Source organism: Microtus ochrogaster, chromosome 2 (genome assembly GCF_000317375.1).
Source record: "Microtus ochrogaster isolate Prairie Vole_2 chromosome 2, MicOch1.0, whole genome shotgun sequence".
NCBI classification, from domain to species: Eukaryota; Metazoa; Chordata; class Mammalia; order Rodentia; family Cricetidae; genus Microtus; species Microtus ochrogaster.
In genome coordinates this window covers 54,296,900-54,323,852 of record NC_022010.1, presented here as the reverse complement: position 1 = coordinate 54,323,852, position 26,953 = coordinate 54,296,900, and the positions used below count along the sequence as shown (strand labels likewise).

Genomic DNA, 26,953 nt, shown 5'->3' with positions numbered 1-26,953 from the left:
CTCTCTCTCTCTCTCTCTCTCTCTCTCTCTCTCTCTCTCTCTCTCTGTTTCTCTCTCTCTTTCTCTCTTTTTTTCCCTCCCTGTTAAAATTATACACTGTTATGAGGTGGCCCCTCATCCGGAAAATGAAAACTTCAACGAAAAAGTCAGACAGGCCAACAACAACAAAGAAAACCCGGGGGAAAGGAGAAGGGGGCTGTGACAGAGAAAGACTTCAGAACAAGAAAGGGGCAGATGTTTCGTAAATATATGCAAAGCAAAACTGGGTGTACCCAGAACACTTCCACAGAAGAACAGGCCAATCATTGTGCACTTCCTCCCGCCACACTGGTGGAGCTCTGCATTCAAAAAAAAAAAAAAAAAAAGAAAGAAAAGAAAAAAAAGTGTGGCCGCAGGCACCCGCCTTTCAACGGTCAGTGCTGACATTCTGACTGAACATGTCCCAATTGTCCAAAGAGAACAAAAACATTTTCATCTCCCCACTGTGAACATTTTTGTTATGAGAAAAAGGCTGCTTCAAGAAATAGGAAGGCGGTTTAAGGTGAAGGGCAGTCGAGCTAGCCAGCAGAACCTTCTGTGTTTTAACTCTCCCTGTGCTGGTCCTGACAGAAAGTTTCGGGCTGAAAGATAGCAGTGAGCAAGGCTGTGGAGGATGCTGGCTCTCGCCTAACTAGACCATATTGTTTGTGCAAAGAAAGATGCATTAAAGCATATGGATACGCTGCTAGGTATTAAGCATGTTAAATGCATGGAAATTAGGCGGAATGGTGCTGTTGGATGTATATAGTTCACACTCCTTCACACATACTGCACACATACAGAGATGGCAATGCTTTCTGCAACATATGGAAAAATAAATATTTTATCTGCGTGAGCTCTTATCAGTCTCCAGGGTCTGTGGAGAGGCAAGTGCTTCCTCTCTCTCTCTCTCTCTCTCTCTCTCTCTCTCCCAGTCCTCTCCCTTCAGTGGGCTCACGCCCTCTCCTGCACATGAACAGCTTCCCACTTAGCAGCCTGTGTGGCTAGGAAAGGGTTACTCAGAACCTCCCTTTCATAAATAATCACTCAGTCATTTAGATCAGCCTTTTGGAAGTGGCAACTATTTCCCTCCTGTTTCACACTGTAGAGTGTCTGGGGAGGGTGGGGTGGAAGTAAAGGACTGCTGCCACCTGCGGAGGGGGTTTAGGAAAACTGAGCTCCACCAGCTAGCAGCCGCTTGCCCAAGGCAGGTTAGTCTGCATCTCGGAGTCTCCATCTTCCCCATCCGTAAAATGGGAACAGCGATACCTTCCAGCTGTGGGCTGTGGCTAAGAGTAAAGAAGAGCCAGGTTGTGTTTAGCACAGCGCTGGCCCAGGAGCAAATAGTCTATGAGAGAGCTTTTTGGAAAATAGTAGTTCTGTGGTGTTCAGTTAGCTGTGGAAGTAAGGCGTGTCCACTGCAGTCATCTTTTGAATATCTCGGTCAGGGGCAAGGGCAAAAGGATTGTTGTTGCAGCGAGCAAACTCTTCTTTCCACCCTGGCCTCACTGCCCGCCCCCCACCTCTCCTGTTCACACATGCCTCTCATTGCTGTGGCTGCACTGAGGGCTCCTTGGAGCTGGGGTCAAGCAAGCTGCACTTGGCCTACAGTGGCCCATCGGCCTGAACACTATAGGCTATTCATGAAACCAACCTACAGGACTCTTGCTTATCACGCCTTCTTACAATTTACCCTTTCACAACTTGGCCCAGTATTCTCACATTAATTTAAAATGTTTTCATGATTAAAGCATTTTATTATCTCAATCTCTTCTCCCCCTTCTTCTTGGCAGGGCTGATTTACAATATTTTTCAGTGTCTTTCCTCACTGCAGTAGGGATCCTGGCAGGAAATAAATGGTACATGTAAAGGCCCCCCCCCCCGTTTTTTCTTGAGACAGGGTTTCATTGTGCATCCTCGACTATCCTGGAATTAGCTCTGTAACTGGCCTCAGACTCATAGAGATCCTCCTACCTCTGCCTCCTAAGTGCTGTGGTTAAAGGTGTGCGTCACTACTGCCCAGCTACAGGTAAAGCTTCTAGCTGAAGGGAGTTTGCTGAAGGAGCTGCGTCCCAAGGAGTGGATGAGACCAAGGGACACTCTCAAGAGATGGAGAAGCACCAGAGATCAGCAGCAATGGAGAGCTGTTGACCTCATCTTTACCGCAGTGGAACTGGAAGGCGAGAGCGGACACATTTCTGCACTGAGTCAGGACGGCACTAGGGTGGGCGCTCACACTCTTACTGAAGTCTTCTTTAGGCCCGATTTTCAGGGAAGCTAGAGAACAGGTGAGCCTGGGTACTGGAGTCCTGAGAAGCCTCTGGGTCATGCGCAAGGACAAGGACTGGGAGGTGGGGTGGCAAGATTCATTTGCATACCTATTGTTTCCCCTTTGCATTTCTTTCACACTTTTCCTCTCAATTATACTTTCTGGAAGGAAAAAGGAAAATAAAATCAAATCAGTCCTTGGTTAGCTTCTATGTACCTATTTTGTCTGTTTGTCATTTATAGTGCAGGGAAACTGAATGTAAGCTCACAAGTAGGGATTTGTTTGTGTTCCTTGCTATATCCCAGTGCCCAGAATAGTGTCTGACACCCACTGAAGGCTCAGCAAGTTTTAGTGGAGTAGACACACTCATCTCTGCCATGCCAGACCCTCTATACACACCCTCCCACTTCGTGAGCACGCAGCAAGGGGAAGTCGGCAGGCTTGAGCATGTGTGCAGGTAATGTGCGAAAACCCAGCACTCGCCTCAAACATCACCTCTCAAACTTTGGGAACAGGTGCAGAGCCCTGGCAGCTCTCAGGAAGGGACCCACTTTTGTAAAGTTCCCATTTTTATATTGCTCCCACCTTGGTGACTATTTTCTTTCATGTATGTAAGGAAGCAGTCTTTGAAGAGCAGACACTGCTAGGGTTATAAGCCAACCTGCCCATGCCCCGGGCCCAGGGGAAGATGAAACACCACTCTGAGGCAAAAACAGCTGACTGGGCATTTCCTTACAATTCCAAGAGAGATAAGGTACCAGTTCTTAGGTCGAGGCCTGTGTTCTCTGCAGCACCAGGACTCTGCGCAAACCTCGACACCAGTCTATACCCTAGCGTGACTGTGCTCTTGGCACAGGCATCACTCTGTGTTGAAGCAAAGCTCAGATGTGAGAAACTATTCAGATGTGAGGCTTTCTAAGGGACTCCTTGTGCTTGAACATAAGGATAAATTATGCAATTAAGTTCCCTGTGTGATTATAGGCAAAAGAAACAACTTATGGTCCTCTCTCATGTCTGTAAGCACTAGTTCCTCAATGCCCTTCATTGCCCATCTCGGCTAGAAAGGCCTGTCTATCACCTACACACCAGCTAGCATCGACTGTCAAGAGACCAAATGCAATACAGGTAAAATGACTCAAAACAAAACTCTGGCTTCATTTCTTTGGGTTTGAGGTCTGCTAGAATAGCTAAAGACTTAGGTAATATGAATGTGAAATGTCCTACCTGAACCTAAGAGGAGTATTAGCCCCCCAGGTTTAGCGTTTTCCAGTAACAGAGACTTCGGTAAATCACCATCCCATTACCTGCCTTCTACTATACAGGAAAACTAGTAAGTGCAATTAAAAGGAGATTTCATTTTAAAATGTATAATTATTTTGTATTCAGAACGTCTAAACAATTCAAATTTCTGGCTTTTCTTCGTGGAAAAAAGCATATATTTGTCTATTAGTTTTAATATGATTAGTTAGTAAATTTTCATTAGTTGCCTGTGGATATTGACTCTCCTTCCCTGTCTTATTTCCTTGTGAGGGATATATTTCTACAGAAATGCCATGTGTACAAGGAATCCTATCAGTTACACAGAGCCATGCATCCAGAGGGCAGAGCAGACCTGACTTGATGGGCTGGATATATGGTGAAAGGAGCCTAGAGTCCCAAAAGGAAGCCCTGGCTGCTTACAGTTGCAAGGAGGCAACAACATGGGGTGTGTCCTAGAGATCAGGTAGGCATAGGCAGGCTAAGCTGGTTCAGAGGTTTGACCTGGGTGACATGAAACACAAGCAACTGCAAGGTTCAATAGACTGGCAAATGATGAGCATAAACACGGGGAGGGGAGCTACCACCGTCCTGGGAGAGGCACTCATGAGGCAGCCACCAGGAGGTGGGAGAGAGATGGGAGAGGACACTACCCGGGCATGCATGCAATGAATGCTGGTAGCTGAAAACAGCTGCGGGTATTGGAACTGGTCACCTAAGAGATGAAGGTGCATGTAAAGGCTGAAGCTACTTGTAATTGTACCTGCTTTTGCAATTGTGTGGTTTGTCATCATCATCACCATCACCATCATCATCTATTAAAGTAAACTAGTTCACTGGAGGCATAAGGTACTTACAATAGATTTCAGACAAATGGTGTCACTCTTCAGGTAAGTCACTCCAAGGCTTGGGCCTATTGCAGATGTTCATTGGGGCAGGGGACAGAGAGCGGCTGCATCTAGCAGAAACAAAAAACAAAACAAACAAGGTCATTAAATGAGTAGGTCATGATTATAGCATGTGCTCATTTATTTAACGGTTTTTGAAAGAGATAAACTAAGAAACATGACTGCGGCTGGTTCTGCATCTTTTTCCCACGGTGCTTCTGCTGACTGCTGGGATGGTCTGAGACACTGGAGTATCCTTGCAGTGCAAAGCAGCTTTGGGAAACTGAGTGGAGGTTAGACCAGAGAGACTGAGGACAGCCTTGTTCCAACTTGGCCCAGCCAACTCTTCTGACGTTTTACACATACTGGTTGGTTGTTAGCTGACATAAATTGTACCTCTTTGTGGAACATATAGCATAATGCTATCATGATGTTTTGAGGTTTGTGTTCATTGTGGGATAGACAAATCAAGCTAATTAGCATATCTATTACCTCACATATTATGTTTTGTGGTGATAGTTTTTTTTTAAAATTATCCTAGAGCAGGCAGTAAACTGTAAATCTCAGCAGCTGCCTGGAGGAAGAGAATGGAAAAGAGGGGAAAAAAAATCTCTGAACTTATGTCTTGTCTAGAACAAAATTTTTGTTTAGACTAAAAAAAATGTCTAAATAAAATTTAGTATTCTTTGAACATCCCTATAGCCTATGTTAGCCACCATTTTATTCTCTGCTTCAATGAGTTTGACTTTTTTGGATTCCATTTCTAAGAGAGAGCATGCTATGTTTATCTTTCTAGGCCTGGACTATTTCACTTAGTATTTTCCAGGTTCACTCAGGTTGTGACTGCCTTCTCTTGAAAGGCTGAGCAGTACTGCATGGTGTTCATGTGTATCCCCGCTCTGGTATTTCTGACTCCCTTCAGTCTCTCCCTTGCTACTAGTCAGGCGTTGCTTTGCCTGAAGACAGCCACTTACCTGGTTCCCTTTGCAGGAACTTCTCTCTGTTCCCTTTGCAGAGAGCTGAAGAGTCTCCCTTCTTTATCTTTAACCCCAGGGAGTACAGTCTTAGAAAATGTAGATTATGATCTGTCTGCAGGGGCCTCCAGCTCACTGCCCCCTCAACCCTGACATTCCTGCCTTTTGTTCTGCTCAGGGTTCCCTTTGTCCCTGAAACTGATCCACTTTTGTGGTTGGGCAAGCCATTGTCCTGATTGTCTTCTTGTCTCCAGTCTTCTGCTCTGTGTCCAGTACTTTGTTTTCCCTCTCCTCTTGCCTTGAAAGGTAAATTCTTTAACATTTTACCCCACAGGCTTTGTCTAGAAAACCTGCCTGGACCTCAACAAGCACTTTCCCCGAGAGTCCACAGTGCTGTCTATCTCCAGCTCCTGCTTTCTGTAGCACTACAGCCTCATTTCTTAAGTCAGCCAGTGCCCAGGGCACTCACCATTTGCTCATCCACTGTGCATACTGTATCTAGGAGACCCTTGATGAGCAGTTCAGGGTCTCGAATTCTTCAAAACTTGACATCTCTGTTAAGTATTACTAGGCTCTTTAAAGTTAGAAATTTTAAGACAGACCTCACTTTTTTCCTCCAAATCTGTGGCAATCTCAGAGTTTGTGCTACCTCTACTCCATGGCTTGTCTATAGCTGAGCATTTATCCTGATGTTTTTGCATTTCCATATCCAATCAGCTGCCAAGTCCGCAGCTCTTCCTCTGGCCAACTTTGATCAATCTATTTGTCTTTGGTACCCAACACTATTACCTCTTTACCACCTGTGGCCAGAACATCAGAGGACATTTCCTGAATGCCTCCATTCTGCTAGTTTCTTTTCATTTTACACCAGCATTTGACATTTCTACCATGGTTATATTAGTGTTCTAGAGCACCACCCCAAAAATGTGTTCCTCCTGTGTGCAAAACTCCTTTGTTTAATGCATTAAATTCAAGTGTCTCAACTTGACATTGAGTATGCTATATGGAGGCCCTGATCCAATTTTCAATTCTTGTTCTGATAGTTCATTCTTTACATCAGCAAGGCCCCACTCTTTCTCACATGTTCATGCATTTCTCTCTCACTCCAGTGCCTACATACAGCTTCCTTATGGGCCATTAGATGCCACCTCATTTAGGAAGTGTTTCTCAAAGGGAAATAAATGCCCCTGAATCCTCAAGCACTGATTTGCAGGATCCCCTGAAATATTCTACTGATTCCAATCACCATTTGTATCATTTCTCTCCCTATTCTTGAAAATCAGAGACAATATCTCAGGGTGGACGCTTCAGAAATAGCCTTAGAAGCAAATTTTCTCTTTGACCCTTTCTTGTCCCCCTCTGTCCTGCCTTCTCTCATCGTAATGCAAGTCACAGAAGTAAGAGATTCTTTTCTGCAGAGCAGAAGACAGAAATGAGAACCCATTTCCTAAGAGCAGATCACAAAGCTTAAAAATACCATTCTAATCTTCCCTTGCCTTTCGGCGTAGGAATAGGGCATAATGTTCTGGCGTACCTTGTTTGGAAGTGGATTTCAGACCTCAGGTTAAGGAATGGTCCTGTCCATACCCAGGTAGAAGGAATGCTGCACATAGAGGCAGGCAAGAATCTGAACAGACAGGCCTTTCTGGGTTTCTGTGCTAGTCTACCACCATTAGGTCACACTCCTTTGGCCAATCATATTTCCACATAGTTGTACATTCTCTAGGCAGCTTAAACATGGACAGCTTGCCCTGTATCTGTGTATCCTTGGGTCTTTCTCCTGAAGTCTCTGCTATTAGGTAGACTTGTGGTCCAATGCATTTCCTGAGCTTTGCTCTTGTGACTCTGTCTTTGGCTATAGAGTGTTGGCAATGTTCTTTTATGGTGTGTAGAAAATGGACCATTCCTCTTTTCCTACCTCCAGAGTACAATTCCTTACATATGGATGTGTGCTCCACTGATGTTGGCTGAGTGGAGTTCCAAAGGAATAAGTAATCTTGCTTAGAAGGCATAGAAACTGAGGATGAACTGAAAGGGCTTGGAAGCTCATCTACTCCACGTCCTCATGCTCCTATGTGAAGAGTAAGGGAAACAACTTCTCAAAGTCCTAGCTTTGTTAGCAACTAAGCAAGGATAACTGATATAAAAGGTCTTGTATCTTTAAATATCTATCAGTGCCTGATAAATACCAATAAGCCCACCAGACCATCAAGAGTGACGACCAGACCAAAAGACCAGACTAGGGACAGGGAGAGTTTACTGGTATACTATGTTTCAAAAATAACAAACTTGTTTCAGTTATTAGCTTCAACAAACAGAGCAAATAAATACCATTTTATAGTTCAATAACACCTTAAAATGAAAGTGGATCATAAAAGTGAAGAAGCAGATTTTCCTAATATTACCAGCAGTAATAATTATGTTAATACTGAAAATACCACTGGAGTGATAAATGCAGACTGAAGACTAGGATGAGGCTCCTCGCACTTCAGCTAAGGTCCTGCTGGAAACAGGCTACAGTAACTCTAGGGTTAAATTCATTATGGCCGGTTGGCAGTCTTGCTGCATTAACACTTCTTTTCCCAGCTAGCTTTGTTCACTCTTCACGCTCTGGACGTGCTTAAATTTGCACTTATTTTTCTCCTTAGAAACGTGCATATGGCTGCCCTAAGTCACCCCTCATTTTCTTGCCTTGTTTCTTTCCAGGAATAGAAGAAATATTTTTTGTTCCATTTCTCCTGACCTCAAACAGAATCATTTTTTTCTTATTTCTAAATGAAAAATTAAAACATAACAAATAAACAAAAAACCCAAACCAAAATAAAACTACAACCAAAAACAACTGTCTTGGGATAGTGGTGCTTACCATGGCAAGTAGATCAGGGCTTCTAGGGGCTAGCCCTCATTCTCACTGGTCAGGAGATCTTCCTCTTAAACATCAGTCTATACTATAGACTCTGTGGTACCACAAGGCCTTGCCAACTCATTGTTGCTCAGCAGAGGAAGAAGACAGTAATATCCATCAATCCCTTTTTTGGCTGTATAGTGAAGAGGTGCTATAAATTTATCCATTTGCCTTAGCAGCTACATTACCAGCAAAATTGGGTCCAGAAACTGTTCACTGCTCTTTCTAACAAATTGTTGGCTAGAGATTATTTACAGTTTGCCACACTGAACTATCTTCTTTTTCATCTCCTGGCAACTACATTATGGTAATAAAGAAAATCACTGATCAATATTCTCCCACACTGCAGTGAACAATTACCTGGCAATACACAGATATCATCTATATAATTAGTTAAATGTACATGTTCAGGACACATAATAGTTTACTAAAAGTGTGAAATTTATAATTAAACAGAGGCATAATCTTCCTGTCCTTTAATCAAACCCCTTTTCTTCACATCCTGCTGCTATGATCTTCCAGTTTTTGGCAAACTACCTTCTATCCCTATTTCCTTATTTCTCCGCTCAGGTGCCTGCACACAGTTGAGGGTCTATTAATCAGTGCTACATCATGTTTGATTGCTTAAAGGGTAGTTAGACTTTAAAAAAGACCCAGTGAAAGTGATTTCATAGGGTTTCATATTTATTCCCTTTTAATGACTTCCATATCCAGCGCAGTTAGTTTTTAGGTTAAAAGGTAATTCTAAGGGGCTGCTGGTGCCACAGATTCCACCCAGACGCTGGAGCTCCAGCTGTTCTCTCTGCCTCTGCATCACCACTGGGCTACAGAGTCCACACTCGGACCCCGGCATGTCTCTTGATGGTGTCAGATGCAGGACAGGCAGAGGGTCACTTCTTTTTAGCTGCTGCTATGCTGGCATCTGGGCACACCTGTCTTGGAAGCTGGCTCTGAGTAGCTATGGAACACAGTGCCACATGTCACCTAAGGAACTGTCTACTGAGGGCTGATTTCATTGTGGCCTTTGCTCCTCACTGATCAGAGATCCCCAAACTAACATAAAATGGAAGAGTACTTTCAGGGTGGAAGCTGACATAAACGACACAGTGAAAACAATAGCGACTATTTACTGGACATCTATATTCTCTCAGGGACCACCCATTTGCATATATGAAAACATTCTCATTTGACCTTCCCAGCTATGTTGAGTAATATGCCCCGTGTATGGAGGAGGGACAATGACTCAGTGAGCTCATGGAATAAGTCTTTGGTGAGAAAGCTGAAGACAGCGAGGCTAGACTCTGCAGGCACCTCATCAGACTCCGTGTTCCTGTCACTCTAAACTAGTTCTCACAGAGCACAAGTGCATTGCTGGTTCCTGCTATGACCCTACAGGGAGTCATTTCCTTGGGAGTCCAGAGTCACTATGAAGGAACTGGCCTTGAAACTACCAATATGCATCACTCCTTCCCAATCCCTTTCTAATTAGAGATGGGAGTGTCTTCTATCAGTCTCAAGTTCTGACTGGCACACAAATCAGGATTTCTGAGTCAGCATGTCTGAGTGTAGTCTGCAGTTCTACGTTTCCGTAAGTTCCCAGGTGATGCTTATGCTACAGGTCTGGGTACCACAGGTCTTCCACCTGACATTCTCTATTCTAATAGGGGTTTGTTTTCGAGGGGGCAGTTCAGCTGAACAACATGGCTTCTGATTCTGGGCCAGTTTGCCAGCCATCAGACATTACAATTTCAGAGGTTTCTGTGAACAACAGCAAACAACTGTTTCTAGATCTCCATTAACTTCCCTCAACTTCTGGAACTTCAAAATGTAATGTCTCAAACATGCCACGTTCCCATTTTTACATTATTGTTATTTTTAACAATAATTATCTGGTAATAATTCAAATAACACCTTTCCTCTGAGAAATTCAATGAGCTTTACTAACCTTAATTGTCTAACAGCAATTCCCAGGTGTAGAAAAAGTTGTCGCAAAGATCACAGGAAATTTAAAATTGTTCTACTTCCCTCATTTCTTCCCTCTAAAGGAGGTGGTGAGTCAGTGGTGAGGGTTACTAATGCACAGACCCACGAGCTCAGACTCTGAGGCACAAGAGAGTTCACAGCACAAGGGCAAATGCAAGAAAAGAGATAGTCAGTATTGAGGAGTCCAGTGTGTGTGGGGGGGGGAAGGAAGGGGTGGGAAAGAAAGACAGAGAGAGAGAGGGAGAGGGAGAAGGGGAGAGGGGAAAAAGGAGAGGGAGAGAGGGAGAGATTCAAAGAGAATTCAAAGGAGCAAGAGAGGGGAATGAAAATTCTCAACTGTTTGGATGACCTTAGGTGATATATTTGACCTCTAGGTGGATCGCACTTTTCATTTGTAAAAAGAAAGGATGAGTTTTATGATTTCAAGATCTCTTAAAACTGTAATAGCCTCCTGAGAAGAAAAATGTGGAACTACATAGCTCGTCGCCCTGGGAAGCCATTAAACTTGTTTAAGAAATCTATTTGACTTTTAACTTTTTAACTAATTACCTGGAATGAATTCCCAAGTCACTACTAATAATCCCACCTGATGGAAACCGGTGACAACCACTAAACAAGGAAGGCACAAAAGACAACATGGCTAGACTGAGCAGAAACTCCAGCTTCAGCTTCTTGATGCTGTGAGACCCATTTCCAGTTTTACATTTTAGTTCATTAATTAATCACCAGTTAATACATGTGCCCAAGAGAAATACCTCATGATGGGCTCAAAGACCCCAGAAATGGCCCTGCCAACAGAGAGTGAAATCACAGTCTGACTGTTTGTCACAGTAAATCTATGTTAATTTTTTTCCATAGAGACCCCTGATTTGTCTTTGATAATTTACAAACTGTTAATAAGAGTTATATATCACCAAAGTCTTGGTATTCCAGGTAGTTCATTCTTATTTAAAACAAGAGAACTGGGGATCAGGTGATATATAGGGTCATGATATTTTCTGGCTTAAATGAAAACCTAGCTACAGCACACCCATCCCTTCCCTTCTAAGTCATTTTTAATGGATACTTTCCTGTCTAGAGAGCCTGTCACAGGCCCCATAAGGATCCTAACAGATGCATGATTTTGGGCCAGAAAGATTTCTGATATATCATTCTTTTATGTATTGTCACTTGTATATTTCCTGAACTAACCATTATACTTTTCTGGAAAAACAAGTACTGGGAAGCATCACAGTAGCTTTGGTCCAGATCACACACTCTAAGAGAATTTCACTTTCCCTTCTCTGTTCCCTCACCTTGGTGACAATTTTGGTTACCACAAACTAAATGCTATCACATGGTAAATATACTTTTTCATTCACTGTTTAACTTCATGTCTTACTCTTCAAAGTATTTTATACATAGACAAGAAAGCTGAGGTTGTTTAGGAAAGATGATTGTTTGCCATAGACCACAAAGCTGACAGGAGCAAAGAAGGATGCCATATCAGGTTTTAATCACACTGCCCTGAGGTGCAGCATATAGCAGCTTGTAACCACTAACCCACTGACCTGCCTTCAGTCTTGTCCTCTTCATCTGGGGTCCTCACCATAGACTTTCGTTAGAAACTCCATCAGGGGCCTCTATTGCCTTCTTTTGAATCTCTGTACTTCTTAAAACCCTCCACACTTGATTCATGCCCTCCCTACATTAACACTTGAATCTAAATCACCACCACTACCCCTGCCCTACATGCTGGGGACTGAGTTTGAGGCCTTCTGGCACGCTAGGCAGATGCTCTGCCACTGAGCTATACTCTGGTCCACCATACCACTTCTTTTCCACAGGCCTTCATTACCCTTCTTCAGTTACTACTTGGCCCTTATCCTCTCTTTAAATTACTTTTTTGAGGTCTCACAGGTCACTTCAACTCTTCCAACCCTAGCTTTAAACTTGCCTTTCTTAACGTGTAAAGAGCCCACTTTTCACCATTTTAGGATATTAGGATGCTAATGGCTGGTTCCTGCTGTTTTCACTAGGCATCTTTGTTCAATTTGACCTCAGTCTATCACTGACCATTGAGTTCTGTCCTTGGTAACCTTCAGGTTTCTCATTCTCATCTTTGATGTGCAGGGTTTCCCACTAATTTCTTCATCATGTGAATCAAGATTACCACTTGTTGCTTGCTGCTGCCATTGGTGCAAGGTCCCCTCTACCTGTTCCGTTTGGACCTCCAACCCTGCCCACTGTTTCCATGTGCAAACCTTAGTGTATCTGACTTTTGCCAAGTCCTGTTCATTCTGTTTTCTTTCTCAATTGATGAGCACGGCTGCTATGCTATCACACGCAGCAGCAGGCTAAGTTTACGGGCTCTAGTTTCCTTTAAGCACCTCTGGTTTTCTTCCCCACACTTGATCCTCCCCTCCTAGGCTCTCCTCTCCAGTCCTCACTTGTGCCTCCTGGTTTCATCACTGATACTTCTCTGCAGTCAATGGTATGCTCATTCTCAACAGCACTGACCAGTACAACATAATTTCTCATCTGATTTTCAGTTCTTTTAAAGGATCTCCAAATCCTTTAAGGTGGTATGCCTTAGAGTGAGTTTATAGAATACTAGTACCATAAAAAGCATCATAAGAAAGAAAAAGGTCAGTGTGTGTGTGTGTGTGTGTGTGTGTGTGTGTGTATGTAAGCTTTGTAAGGTGGCTCCAGTGTTAAAAGCATTGGCTGCTCTTCCAGAGAAACCTGGTTCAAGTCCCAGACTCTGCAAGTCCAATCATAGTCATTTGGAGTTTCAGTTCCAGGGGATCCCACACTCTCTTCTGACCTCTGCTGGCATCAGCCACACATAAGGTGCTTGGAAATACATGCAGACTAAGCTCCCATGTACACACATTACCTCAGTTTTAAAATGAAAAGTTGAGCTGGTGTAATGGCTCAGTTTGTGAAAGCAACGCCTGCCAACTCTGAGGAAGCTTCCGAGGACCCCTGGGTTAGAAAGATAGAACCGGCAACTTCCACAGCCTGACCTCCACTCGTGTTTATGCTTTTCCATACAGCCTCCAAGCCCGCACAAGGAAACACCCAAAAATTACTTTAAAAAATCTTAAAAATGTTTTGGTCAAAGAAATTTAGGAAGCCATGAATGCTTTATTCTCTCTTGTATGCTTACCAAATACACGGAGACAGGTGCTGAGGATCTATATTTGCCCAAGCTTATTAGATTAATAGAATTTTATTTCACTTAAGAAAATGCCCAAGGAAAACTAGGGGAAAGCTTTTTTTCTCCTATGGTGAAAGTCACTGAGTGACTATATATAGGGTCTTTCTGTTAATACTCCATTTATATTAACCTGTTAATTTTTAGGGGTCAGAAAGATAACACATTTGTATCCCTAAGCTTCTGAACACACCATTTTGGAAATAACAGTATATCATCATTGTCACCTTTCCTTTTGTATCACAACTTTCTTCCTACTCAAGATCTGTAGGAAGTGACATATTCCTTATGAAACCTTCTTGTAAGGAATGTCTTGCCCAATATTGACCCCTGACACTGACTTAGCATTTAGCTAGTTATTGTTTACTGTCTTTTTTTTCTGTATCATTTGGGAGTGTGTCAGTCCTCTAGGCCTCCTCATAGTTTACTGAAACATCAACACTTACTGCAGGCCTCTGCGCAAATTAGGGTGTCATAACTATGTTATTGGTTGCCATAGTTATTTGAGGCCTAAACATCCAGGGACTGTTTAGGATGGTAAAGGCCCAGGTAGAATGTATACTTTGTTGAAAAGAAATACATCTACTATTATTGCCATTGCCTCTACAAATGCCACTGTGTGTCTCTTAGGCTTTTGAAAATGACTAGACCCACAAAAGGCTGTCCTGTTGTTGGCTCTAAGACTCTGCCGTAGTTGATACCACACAGAGAGAAGGATAACAGAATACGGAACAGCGAACAAGCCATGAAGGGAAGCCCTGGAACATGCTTTTACAGCAAGGAGAATTTCTTTTTATGATCATTAAATCATGGTAACCTGATGAAAAGAAAAGACAGGGCATGCAGCAAATGTCTGTAGAATTCTCTGCCACCTTTCACCCATATACTAGCCTTCACTCCAGTCAGTCTGGAGACACACTGGGTTGTGCAAGCTAAGGCAGCCAGGCAGTCACTTGCACAATATAAAACCCCCAAAGAGTGAGTTCTGTCTTTTCATAAAACTGGTTCCTGCCACCACACAGATAGCCCAGGGCAGACCTTCCTAGGCCAGTGCAGAGAAACCAGATAGCAAAGGACTCTGAGTTCTACAGATTAGATGTTATCTGGAGTAGAGACTTAACCTAATTCCTAATAGTAAGTTTGTGCTGAGGCTGGGTCTAGAAGCACAGTTTCTGGGTGCATGAACAGGGAGTTTGACTGTGTGCAGGAAGAGTACAGCTTTCTTCCTGAAAAAACTATGGGAACAGACGACTTTCATAATTTATAAGAAGAGTAAGTACTCATGAAATATAGTCTGTGAAGTATTTCACTTCCCTTCTTGATTAAAATACAGAGGATTTAATTAAAAACTATTTTATAAATGAGAATGTTTAACAATGTTTTACCTTAAAATAGGCAAACAACATGTGAGATAGCAGAAATATTCATGAAATTCCGTATAGTCCATAGTTTAAAAGTCTTAAAGCTGTATCATGATGCTGGTCATTACTAGTAATCAATAATAGTATTTCTTAAAACGAAATTTTATTGCGGGGTTATTGGCTTGATGAGACTATATGGCTAGACATTTCTCTGTCATTTCTATACACATAGCTGTCTTTTGGGGTGGCTTACATAGGTGAGAGGGAGTGAAGGGCAGCCTGTGGGGCTGGAGCTGGGCAGGGCTACTCTTTCCTGAGTCCTGGGAGGCTTTGGCAGTCAGGAATCAGCTTCTTTTTGTAGCCAAAGTAATTTATTTCCAGGGTCTAGGTAAAGCCGAGGATATTAGCATCTTTCTGGGATGTCACTGGTAGGGACGGGGAGACACTGCTGGGGATGCTCTACTTCACTGGGGCAGACACAGGAACGCTTGCATGGTTACTTTAAGAGTGAGTTCCCTTCATGATCCACAGATGAGACGCTTAAGGCCTGGGGTGGGGAGGGGAGGCATTTCAGCTGCCTGGCAAATGAGTGTAATCTAAAACACAGTTTTCAGCAGAAAATTCTTTTTCTTTTAAATTTTTAATTTTTCTTCAAAAATGTTCTGGTTACCACCAAACTTTGTAGCAAACCCGAGAATCCCAGACTGAGAACAAGATCTGTAATTCTCTCTGCATCTGCAAAGAGGACTTGCGTGACCCTGGTCAGGTCACCAACCTGATATATGTAAAATTACAGCTAGGAATACACACACACACACACACACACACACACACACACACACACACACACATATATAAAATCACGGACAAAGAACACTACCATTAAACATTGAGCGTTCTCACCTGAAAAGTGGTCTTGACACACATTGCCTGTCCCACACAGTTGTGAGGCTGACGTGCAAATTTATGGGTAGTGTGGAGTTGGTGTAGTCTGAAGGGCAGGGAAGGGTCTTGAGTCTGTGTGAGGGCTGAGAAGCGAGTCTGTGTCTTCTATAAGTTGGGGAGACGCTTCTATAAGTTGGTTGTACTAAAGGGGTACCAACCAACTCTAATACCACTTCATTCTTTGTTCCAATGGCATGCAGAAAGCATCGCCTGGAGAAGTTCTGAGAGTGGGGGAGCCCAACACTCAAGTTCTATGCTGTCTGACTTGAGGGCATGAAGAGTCCTGTGCCTAGCACAGGTACGGGCACTGTTCCTTGCTTGGAGTGTCTGAATCCTGGCAAGGTTCTAGGGAGGAAGATGGGATGTCATTGCTCCTGAAGTCTGTTTTTTCCTGTGCTTAGCTCCAGACACATGAATTTATCCGGCAGTCCCCGGAGACAGAAAAGGTCCAGAATTAGCAGGAGCCTCCTTTCCTGATAACCTAAGTGCCCTGACTGAAAGGCAGAGGGTATCAGGAGAATGGTGCACGGAGTCAGCATTGATTTCTCCAGCCTTTGTCTGTGTCTGGTTTCTGTCTCGTTCGGAGGTGGTTACTGTTACTACAAGCAGCATGAATCATGTCTCTGTTAAAAAACAGAGCTTCAATTGTCTTACATAACCCCTGGTAACTGAACATCTAATAATAGCAAGCCATTTCCAGGTAGGGAATCTGTCTACCTCCCAGACACACTCATACACATGCAAGCACATAGGCACACATACTCTCAATTCCTCACACAGTGTGACAGACAGGAGGGGAGAAGGGAGAGAGGGGATGGCCCAATTGATTTTACTGTATTTTGTAATGTATTGAATAATCATGCATTGTGGCACAACCAATATGTTTAACTAAACTTGTTTAAGGAAGTGCAGGAAACAAACATTCATCTGAAAAGTATTTGAAACAGTAAAGGCTCCAAACTCCCAAGGCAGATATATTCTCTGACTCCTTCCTAGTGTACAGAAACATCAAACCCAAAGGACAAAGGAGACAGTTATTTCACTGCATTGGCTGCTCGCTTGCACTGGTTAAATTGGAGTTTCAAAGGACTTTTTATCATCTCCTTTATATTTCACCAGAGTATATTCCAAAGTTTCTTGGCTCTATTTATTGTATAAATTTCCAGGGAGTGAAAAGAAACTGAAAACAGGGCCTCAGTGTCTCCCCATGCAGGACATATAGCATCACACACTGTCCCTGAACTACTCTCTTTGTGTGTGTGTGTGTGGGGGGGATATTTACATTCATGGGTTTGCACTTCTCTCATAAACATATTTCTGTTTTGCTATAAACTATGAGGACTTTTCGCAGGGGATTTCCTCCCAGCCACCTGTTAAGATGATTAGCCAAAGTCCCAGTGATAGGAAATGCTGAAAGCATGACTTAAAAAAGTCACAAAGATAAGTTCTTTGTGTGTGTGCGTATGTTTCATTTGGCAGGCAGAAACAGATGATGTCCTGTCTGTTCCTGAATCACTCTCTCTGCCTTATTCCTTTGAGGACGGGTCACTCTGAACTAGAACATCACCATCTGGCAAGAATGGATGGTTAGCGAGTCCTGCAGATCTCCCTGTCTCTGCATCCCAATGCTGGGATTGCAGGCACATGAAGCTATGTGCAGCATTTTATGTGGGTTATTGGGGTTCTGAACTCAAGTCCTCATGATTGCAAAGCAAGCAATCTTACTAAATGAGGCATCTCCCCAGCCCCTAAAGATAATTTTTTTCTTTAAATCACTTTATTGATTGAGGATCAAATGGGGTCTGGATAGAGAGTTAAAATACTTATGAGGGAATATTAACCTTCATCAGGCGATGAAAGGAGACAGAGACAGAGACCCAAATTGGAGCAGAAATCTCAAGGTCCAAATCAGGAGCAGAAGGAGGGGGAGCACGAGCAAGGAACTCAGGACCGCGAGGGGTACACCCACATTCTGAGACAATGGGGATGTTCTTTCGGGAATTCACCAAGGCCAGCTGGCCTGAGTCTGAAAAAGCATGGGATAAAACCGGACTTGCTGAACATAGCGGACAATGAGGACTACTGAGAACTCAAGAACAAGGGCAATGGGTTTTTGATCCTACTGCACGTGCTGGCTTTGGGGGGGCCTGGGCGGTTTGGATGCTCAACTTACTAAACCTGGATGGAGGTGGGCGGTCCTTGGACTTCCCACAGGTCAGGGAACCCTGATGGCTCTTCAAGCTGATGAGGGAGAGGGACTTAATCGGGGGAGGGAGAGGGAAATGGGAGGCGGTGGCGGGGAGGAGGCAGAAATCCTCAATAAATAAATAAATTAAAAAAAATACTTATGAGGAAAAATATTACAAAGATATCCATGTCTGTATTTCTTCACTGCCTCATATTTTCCTCTTATGGGAAGTCACACCCATGATTTAACTTTAATGCATGCACCCCCAGGAGTCAGTATCCCCAGATACATGGGAAACTTTATGGAAAATTACAGACAGAGAGATTACATCCTGCTACTCATTTGGGGTAAGCACACAGGACGAAAACTTTCTTCTCTCCTTTGATTGCTCTGTACTCTGAAACAGTGGATTAGACTAGTTCAAACCAAGCACTGTCCTTGGAGGACCAGTGCCTGGCTATTCCACAAGCTCCTCAGTTGTACTGGCTACCGAAAGGCAGAGTGTGTGCCTGCAAATCGGATGAACTTTGCTTACTTCCTTTAGGAATTACCCCAATCCATAAAAGCAGGAAAGCTTTGGATTAGAGAAGAAAACAAGTAAAAGAAAAGAAGAGGGAAGAGAAGAGCTCCATTATTATTGCTACCTGAACATCTGGCTAAAGCTGACCAAAAAAAATCTTGATTAGTATTCTCTGGTGGTTTTGCTACATGCCATATGGATATTAAAGGAAATGAGTTCTATTTTCCCCCCTCACAAATATTCAAATGCAGAGCAGTGGGAAGGGATCTTGACCACTGACTCGCCTGCATCACAGCAGGATCGCAGTGGTGGGATGCAGCTGTTGGGGCTAGACTCTTCTGTTTATTTCATAGGCTGTGTGAATTAAATTATTCTTAAAATTGGTATGCTGGTGGACTAAATGTTTTAATAAAAACAGCCTTGAGACACCACAATTTTCTCCACAAAGGCTATTCCCTCTAACTATTGTGAATATTGCCAAATGGTTCCTACTTAGGGAAGAATAGAGTTTTGCCTCTCTTCTTGGTTTCAGACACCAGGCTCAATCCATGTTTGTGTGAGATGACTACACTTACCTGAGATTTTAGGTACTATGTCAGCCAGTTTCTTCACAGTGGTGAGCCTGGAAGCTAAGCAAGGACTTGGTGGGCCACACAAAAAATGGATTGTGATGTTACTTTGCATTGCAACAGCAAAGTATTTCTGGATCATTGCTGACAAGTAGATCATAATAACCACATGTGGGCAACAAACCACACGGCATTGTATCAGAAGCTTGGAACTAATATTTCCAAATGATTCTGTGAGGGTTATTTTTTTTGGATACTTTTTCCTGCCCCTTTCAATAACCATTTATTGACTGTCTGCTGTCAATGATTGACTCCTTATTCACAAAAGGGAGCTGGACCATGCCAGACACTCACCATGTTCTTTCTCTTCTACACTGAGTAAAACATCAGCAAAATACTAAGTCCAGCTGGTTTTGAGGCCGGTAGGCAATCCGTTAGTAATAACTGGTTTGATGATGGAAGTGGGGACATTGATGATAGTGGGAGTTGCTAGTTTGAACTCATGGGGCCAAATGAGCAACTCTCAGTACACTGCTTACACCTCCCAACAAATGTCCAAAGCTCTGGGAATTTGAAAAGCCTAATATGGTCTGAGGCAGTTTTATAGGTATTCTAGCAGTCATACAAGAAGATGTAGATGTCCATCTGGTAAGCTTCTCTGTATTTGTGTAATATTTAGGATACATCTGAGAGCCCATCTTAACTACTGGATTCATTTATAGGAACCCAGCAATTAATTATTATAAAATAAACTTCTCCAAAGAAATTAATTGAGAAGCCAGTTGGTAATCAAGATACAAAAAAGCAGTGTTGCTAGAATAAGCCAAGTTAGAATTCTCTAAAGTGATGGCAGAGGAACTGAAGAAACTACAGGGTGGTTTGACGGAATGGTACCTGGGTACCTCAGAAGATTTTGAATTCCTATCTGTGTCTAAACTCTCATAGAGCACAGGTACAGCAGGAAAATGCATTTTCCCGCATGTGAAACCAGGCGTTAGGAGGGCTGGCTCTTAGGCTTCCCTCCAGTCACCTTGTAGAAAGAGCAAGGAGGCGGCAGTTCCCCCTCCTTGTTTAGGTAAGCAGCGCTTATCAGTTGCTTCTGATCAGTGTCTGGTGCTTGCTGTGTTGTTAGCTCAAGAAGCCATGGAATATATACCCAGGTTGAGTATTTTTCATTTATCCAAGGGAAAACACAAGCAATATTTTTGCCTTTCTTTGTCTTTCAACATCTCCTTTCACATCAGACTGATGCCTGAGGTGAAAACGATCATTCGTGTACTAATGAAGAGGCTCCATGCCCACAAAGCCACCACCAAGCTCATGCACGCTTATCTGATTGGACTATTTACATCTTGGCTATTTCTCCTCCTTCTAACTTGTTTATAAAAATCCCTGGTAAGCATAAATCTGCAAAAGCAAAACAAATAAGACAAACCAGCTCTGTTTGAAGAATCTGTCCTAGTTAAAGCAGTGTAGTAAAACATTCTACTGCTGTGGGGGTGCAGGAAGCTTTAAAAAGACACTTCCGTCTCAGGAGAGACAAAACTGAATGCATCCACGACAGTCTCCTATGTGGTGATTGTTTTCTCCCTTTCAAAATGAATGCTACATATTGGGTTTAGAGTCTGGTATGCAGACGTGGGTATTTCTCCCAATAGTTCTCAGGCCAATGCATCCTCCAAGCCAAGCGGGTCCAGAGCTTTCAGAGCTAGCCTTACAAAGACAAAGAAGCCACACAGAAAGCCCAGAACTTAGAGCTTATATCATATCCTGAGCAGGCACTCTGGTTACCCATGACTCGCTCCTTTCCATCTCTGTCTTATTCACTGCTGCTTTCATTCCCTTCACCTAGAATGCCCCCTGTCTGCCTCTCTTTTCCTGATCAAAAGCCTCTCTGGACACTGACTGGTCCTCATTTATGAGAAGCAGCTAAGACTGGCCTAACTTGGACCCAGTTATAACTTCCTTGGCTAGCACTTGAAAACTAGTTCTTGTAGTGACTAGAGTCCTGGAGACCACATACCTAGGAAGATTTCTCAGACCACTAGAAACAGTGTCAAGAGCTGTGCAATCATCATAAAGGGGGAAAGATGCCAGCTTTAACAGAAAACTCAATATAGAGGGTACCTGAGAGAAAACTGTAGCTGTGTGCTTAAGCAAAGTAAGTCTCAGTTTCTGAAAAGGAAGAGTTAAAATATTTGGTATAGAAACAGTGTCATGAGTTTGGCTTCATTGACTATAGAGGTAAGTTAAGATTTTAAGAGAAAGAATATGGAGTACAGCGAACACAGTCAAAGACAGAGGTGTGTACACACACACACACACACACACACACACACATTTACCTCCTCAAGTACCTCAATTACTGTTCCTCTTGGTCTGAGCTACCCACCATATATCATCACAAACTCTGAAAATACCCAGCTAGGCTTAACTGAAGGCCATGATATGTCTTGGAAGGAAAATATGGAATAAAGCACAGAAATGCTGAATGCTACTATATATGTATACAACTTTATTTATGTGTGTATTTATATATAAATATATACAAGCATATACATTTGTATGATGTTTGGCAACCTCACTCATGGTATTACTGGGAAGTAGGCATGTGCTAAACATAATTAGCCCATTAAACAGATGGTAGGTCTCTGGCATCTCTCACCATATTCTAAAATGGTGGAGCTATGAGCAGGGGCTGAAGTGAGAGTGTGGTTTGATATGCAGCTAACTGCAATCTCTGTGAATTGCTACTTTCCTAAAGACAATCTGGGTAGGCTGCATTTGGCTGAGAACTGGGGATGGTTTTGAGGAGCTTTAAAAATATACAGAGGGACAACTTTCCACATTCATTCAGATATAGTATCTTCATTTTTACTTACTAGAGGCAGTTTTTGAAAAACAGCTTTTTATCTTAACTCATCTGTGTTCCAAGCAAACTTCCAAATTGCTGAGCAGATTAAAAAACAACAACAACAACAACCACCACCCCAACAAAAACTTACATGCCAAGTTGAACGCTGGATAAATAAAATAAAAAAAAAATAAGAAAAGCACTAAGAAAATATACTATTTTTAAAACAACAATGTTGAAAATAGGTTTGGTCATAAACACAAGGAGGTCACTGTAGCCTGGTGATCTGCTGTGTCCAGAATGTGATGAACTTTCACCTGGTTGAAAGCTGAATACACATGACTGCGGCACTGCCGCTTCATTGCCCAGCTGGCCACAGAGATCATGTAACTAAATGTTCTAGCCCCTTTCCTTGCCAGGTGAACAGGATCTAGCAGAAGAGCAAGGGTTACTCAAATCAAGACTTGCATTCACAAATGTGTTTGAACTGGCTTCAAGAGGACATGAAACATCAATCCATCTGCAGAGGAGAACTTTCAGTTGACTGTTCTTTACCATCTGGTCTCAAGAACACTTTCTGCTTGGAAATTGCATAAGCAAAGAAAAAACACACAAACAACTCCCTGTACCATGTTTCTGGTCAGTTATAATGACACATTAACAGAGCAAATCAGCTAAATATGGGCAGTTGTGCCTTACCCCAGATGACAACATACAGTACGAAGCTACTATCAATGGGAAGGAGAGACCTTAGTGCCAGAGAACTGGACTTAAAACAAACATTCAAGAGTAAACAGCAGTTCAAGGAGTGCATGCTGAGGAGTTTTGGCTAGCCTGCTCTTCAATGCCACCACAAAACCGTTTCTACATTTTCTAAATAAAAAAATTACCAAATAAACAAAAGTGATGTAAAGTATAAAATCTCCACCTAAATTTTAATGACATAAGCTATGAGCAGTGACACATATTCTAAACTTTTACAAAAACAGAGACCCTTCAGATATTGTTGTCCTTGTTGGAGTACGCTGGTACCACCTAATTGTTTCTTATGATAAATGGTCATCCTTGTGAATTATCATCACTCTTGCTTGTCAGGGACAGACTTTGGTGTTTCTCTAGAGAACTCGCCTCTTCTCTTATAGTTCAACCCAGCTGCCAGCTGCTGAACTGTATGTAGTGCACTCTTTATTGCCAGGCCCACGGGCCATCACTGCCACAGTCTCCTCCCACCTTCCTATAAGTGCATTCTCTAAACTGCTTTGGATTGGAAAAGCAGATACACAAGGCTTATAAGATGATACTACTTTTGAATGCAGGATCTGGTAGAGACTTGGTGGAGACCCATTTGAACACTTGCAGGTCCTTCTTTACTCTGATTCAGGGGTATAAGGCAGAGGTCTACATTGCCAGAATTAGATTGCAAAGTGTTGGAGTATAACAGAGTTGAACAATTATGTGCTTTTATTGAAGGGTTATTTCAGCCAGTTTCTGGCTTGGCCAGAAACTCATCCTTAATTAGTTCATTTGGTAGGTATCTGATCCCTTCCATTCGGTCCCTTGCTTTCCTCAGTAACATGAGGTCAAAGAGAAGCAAGAGTGCTTTTTTTTTGGATCAGGTGAGAGAGTCAGCAGGGACTGACTTCATCAGAGGAGCAGAGGCAGAAAAAAAAATGGAGTAGAAGGTAGAAGGTGTTTCCAGGCTCTGGCCTGTCTGGACACCGATGGACATAAAGACATTAGGAAGCTATTATAATAAGTGTTCAGTGATGTAATCTGACCATCTTTTCTTATTCCCCCAAGGGGACATTAGCATAATTTACAGTCTGTGAGAGTTAGGATAGGGAAAGTACTGGAATTTACTTTTTGCTACCTCTGAAAATAGGATTTCTAAGCAGACTAGCGATGTTAGGCTCTGGGTGAAGGGGAAGAGGTAAGCACATTTGACCCACAGCTATCAGGTCTGCTGGTATAACTCTTAGTTGGAAGTCAGTGTTCAAGGGATTCACCTGCTGGCACTCTTGAAATGGTGAACTACACAGACAAGACACAACTCATCCTTGCTGCCAAGTCATGTCATTTGTCCCTTTCCCAGTTTGTCAAAATCGGTGATTTCAGAAAATAATTTTTAGCCCTTTGCCTACATTTCCATATGCTTAACTAATGTCTTTTAATTTTTTAAGGTGGGTTACTTTAGGATAAGCAGAGTCTGCAAGAAGCTGTCAATTTTACAGGAGCCAAAGCTGCTGCCCACAAAAGCAGAGGCCCAGTTTCTCAAAAGCTGGAAATCCACAGCTTCAGAAGACACACTTAATGGTTTCTGAAATTCATTCATAACATTGCAGATCTTTCAGGAATCTCATAACCTTGTCTCCTCTTTCAAAAATCATGAGACGTCCTCCCTACTTGTCTTCTATTTACATTTGTCATTTTTTTTTGGTGGAAGTGGTGGTGGGTGTGGGTAGATTTCAGAGCAACTAAAAGAGTATGTTTTTAAATTCCATAGAAGACTAACGATTGAATAATTTTCTCACATCTCTGTTTGTACTTTCGCAGTCTAGTTGCATTGATTTGTGTCTCATAAGTAGACATTTCCTTTGTTGGTCACAAATCAATGCTGCAGAACAAACCCGCCAGTGCAATCCCACCCCCAACTCTCTTGCAGATTAAAAACAAAGCACAGTTTACATTTTTCCTTTTGAAAAGATTAATTTCATTGGTTGCTAATATATGAAAGGAAGACAGAGCACCGGAGTTCACAGTCCCTGGGGAGAGGAACCCTCCCTAGCCTGGCAGTTTCTTTCACACTGCCTAGAGCAGCGCCTACTGGGAGAACAGCACTCACTCTCCACCCTGTGCCCCTAGTGCGTCCTGCTAACCCAATTATGGACCTCGCCTTAATACATCACACAGCAGCCTGGAGCAGCACACTGTGATGTCACAGTCAGATATGATTTCACGATAGGGAAAAAGCTAAAAGGCAGAAGAGGCTAGGTGCACTATGACTTTATTCAAATCTTTTAAGAGGGGCAAAGAGGAGGTATCTTTTCCCCTCAGAGGAACAGCACAGCTTTTCTCACGTGGATGGGAAAGCTCAGTTCTGAAGATACCCTGGTGCTCCACCCCAAGGGGATAAGCAGGAAAAAGGAAGTACATGGAAGCCTGACATCAAGCAGGCCACTCTTGCCCACACTTAGCTACAGGTGGAAGGCAAGCAGGCACGATTTGATTTACCCTGATTAAAAGAGCAATTTTCTACCCTCTTTTTTCTTTGTAAAAATAGCTGATCGATTTTGGCCTAGCTATTGCTGACTGTACCAGGCCTATTTTACTACATCACTGATTAAATGGCATGTGCTTGGCTGAAGGCGCTGCAGCAGGAACGAGCAGGACAGACTCGCCAGCCCTGGTCTGGCACTCCAGGAAGGCTGAACCCCTCACTTTCCAGTGGATTGTTGGGAACACATGTTAGGCTCAAACTGGCTGAAATACAATTCTGGGAGCAGGAAACCTGGAATTTATTTAGCTTTTTAATCCTGACCTTAACAACAGAAGAGGGGAATCCTTTGATTTTTGGTCTTAAGCACGAATGGGAAAATCCTGTGTTCTAAACTGAAAAGGCATCTGACATGAAGATGGTATTCAGAAAACAGCCTCCTTAAGTAGTGTACACAGAGGTAGATTTCCATACGGTGTGGAGTTACCCAGCATACACAAAAGTCAGCTTCCCATAAGGTATGGAGGTGGAAGTTGCCTAGAGACCTTGTACAGGGAAACCGCTCTGACAAATAAGAAATCCTGAAGTATACAGAACCTGAATATGTCCATCTCAGAAAAATATCTCCACAAATTCTGATAACTATAAGAAAGCTTGTCAGACTGCCATAAGAAAGGACCATCTCAACCACTCTATGAAGCCACAGAAGTTCTCTGGGAGGAATTCTCTCAGGCCAGGCTTTGTGAGATCTCATTTCATAGGCATCTCCAACATGGAGAAAATGCCCCGCTTCTTGACAGGCAAGCTGTAGTGAACAGCAGCGTCTGTTAGGACTTTGGACCCGGGTCTGATTGTCGGACTCCATTTTAAGAAGCATGCTTAATTTCTCCCCTCTCATTTACGGCTTCCTCTCTCCCTCTCTCCGTTTTCCTCTCTCCCATTATCATTTACTTAATTTGTATCCTGGCCTTAATGGGGACAGAACAGCATGCAGAGGTGCTATTAAGATAAGAAATTTCAGGAAGAAAGATTTAATGAGGGGCTTAGGAGTTTTTGGAAGGGGAATAGGAAATTGTTTAGAGAGAACTGAGGAAAACTAAGAACATTAACTATCAGAATGAGAACAGTGGCTACAGAAGAAAAGCATCGGAGAGACACAGATGGTCTGCATTCTCCAGAACAAAAACAAACAGGAAGTAATGGGGCCAGAGTCCCCTCTCCCCTTCATTCCTCGCGCCAGCATCAGTTAGGAACACACACACACACACACACACACACACACGTGAGGAGCACACACACACACAGAATTTGTTCACATCAAAAAGTTTTCCTTCACACACAGAAAAGTGACTAAAGTCGAGGAAACGAGATAATGGGCTCTAGCCTGCAAAATGCCAAAGGGACAAGAGCATTCCAGGGGTGGATGAGAAATAGACTAAACGTGCACAGTGAGGGGAAATCCAGGCTCCTGAGTGCACTGATGACTGCATCAGACAGGTGACATGCAGTATGAGGGACAGAAGAGGCTTTGCATTTAGCCTTCCAGTGGTTTGTGTGTGCGGTGTATGTGTGGTGTGTATGGTTATTTGTGTATGTGTGGTGTGTGCGGTGTATGTGTGGTGTGTGTGGTGTGTATGGTTATTTGTGTATGTGTGGTGTGTGCGGTGTATGTGTGGTGTGTGTGGTGTGTATGGTATGTGTGTATGTGTGGTGTGTGTGGTGTGTATGGTATGTGTGTATGTGTGGTGTGTGTGGTATGTGTATGTGTGATGTATGTGGTGTGTATGGTATATGTGTATGTGGTATGTGT

The 26,953-nt window shown here is 42.9% G+C and overlaps 1 protein-coding gene across 5 annotated transcripts in view; it reads right to left on the bottom strand.

Annotated features, from left to right (window-relative positions):
- Positions 1-26,953, bottom strand: part of Zbtb20 (zinc finger and BTB domain containing 20) — a 140,002-nt gene that overhangs the window by 68,605 nt on the left and 44,444 nt on the right. For 3 of the 5 annotated variants that reach the window (XM_026786030.1, XM_026786033.1, XM_026786034.1), the window contains 2 exons: positions 4,402-4,502; positions 2,397-2,448 (listed from right to left, as the gene is read on the bottom strand). In XM_026786030.1, the coding sequence (XP_026641831.1) occupies positions 2,397-2,416 (20 nt within the window). In that variant the 5' untranslated portion in view covers positions 2,417-2,448; positions 4,402-4,502. Of the gene's footprint in view, positions 1-2,396; positions 2,449-4,401; positions 4,503-15,756; positions 15,779-26,953 lie in introns of those variants that run through there. The other 2 variants (XM_026786037.1, XM_026786038.1) reach the window with 2 other exon arrangements.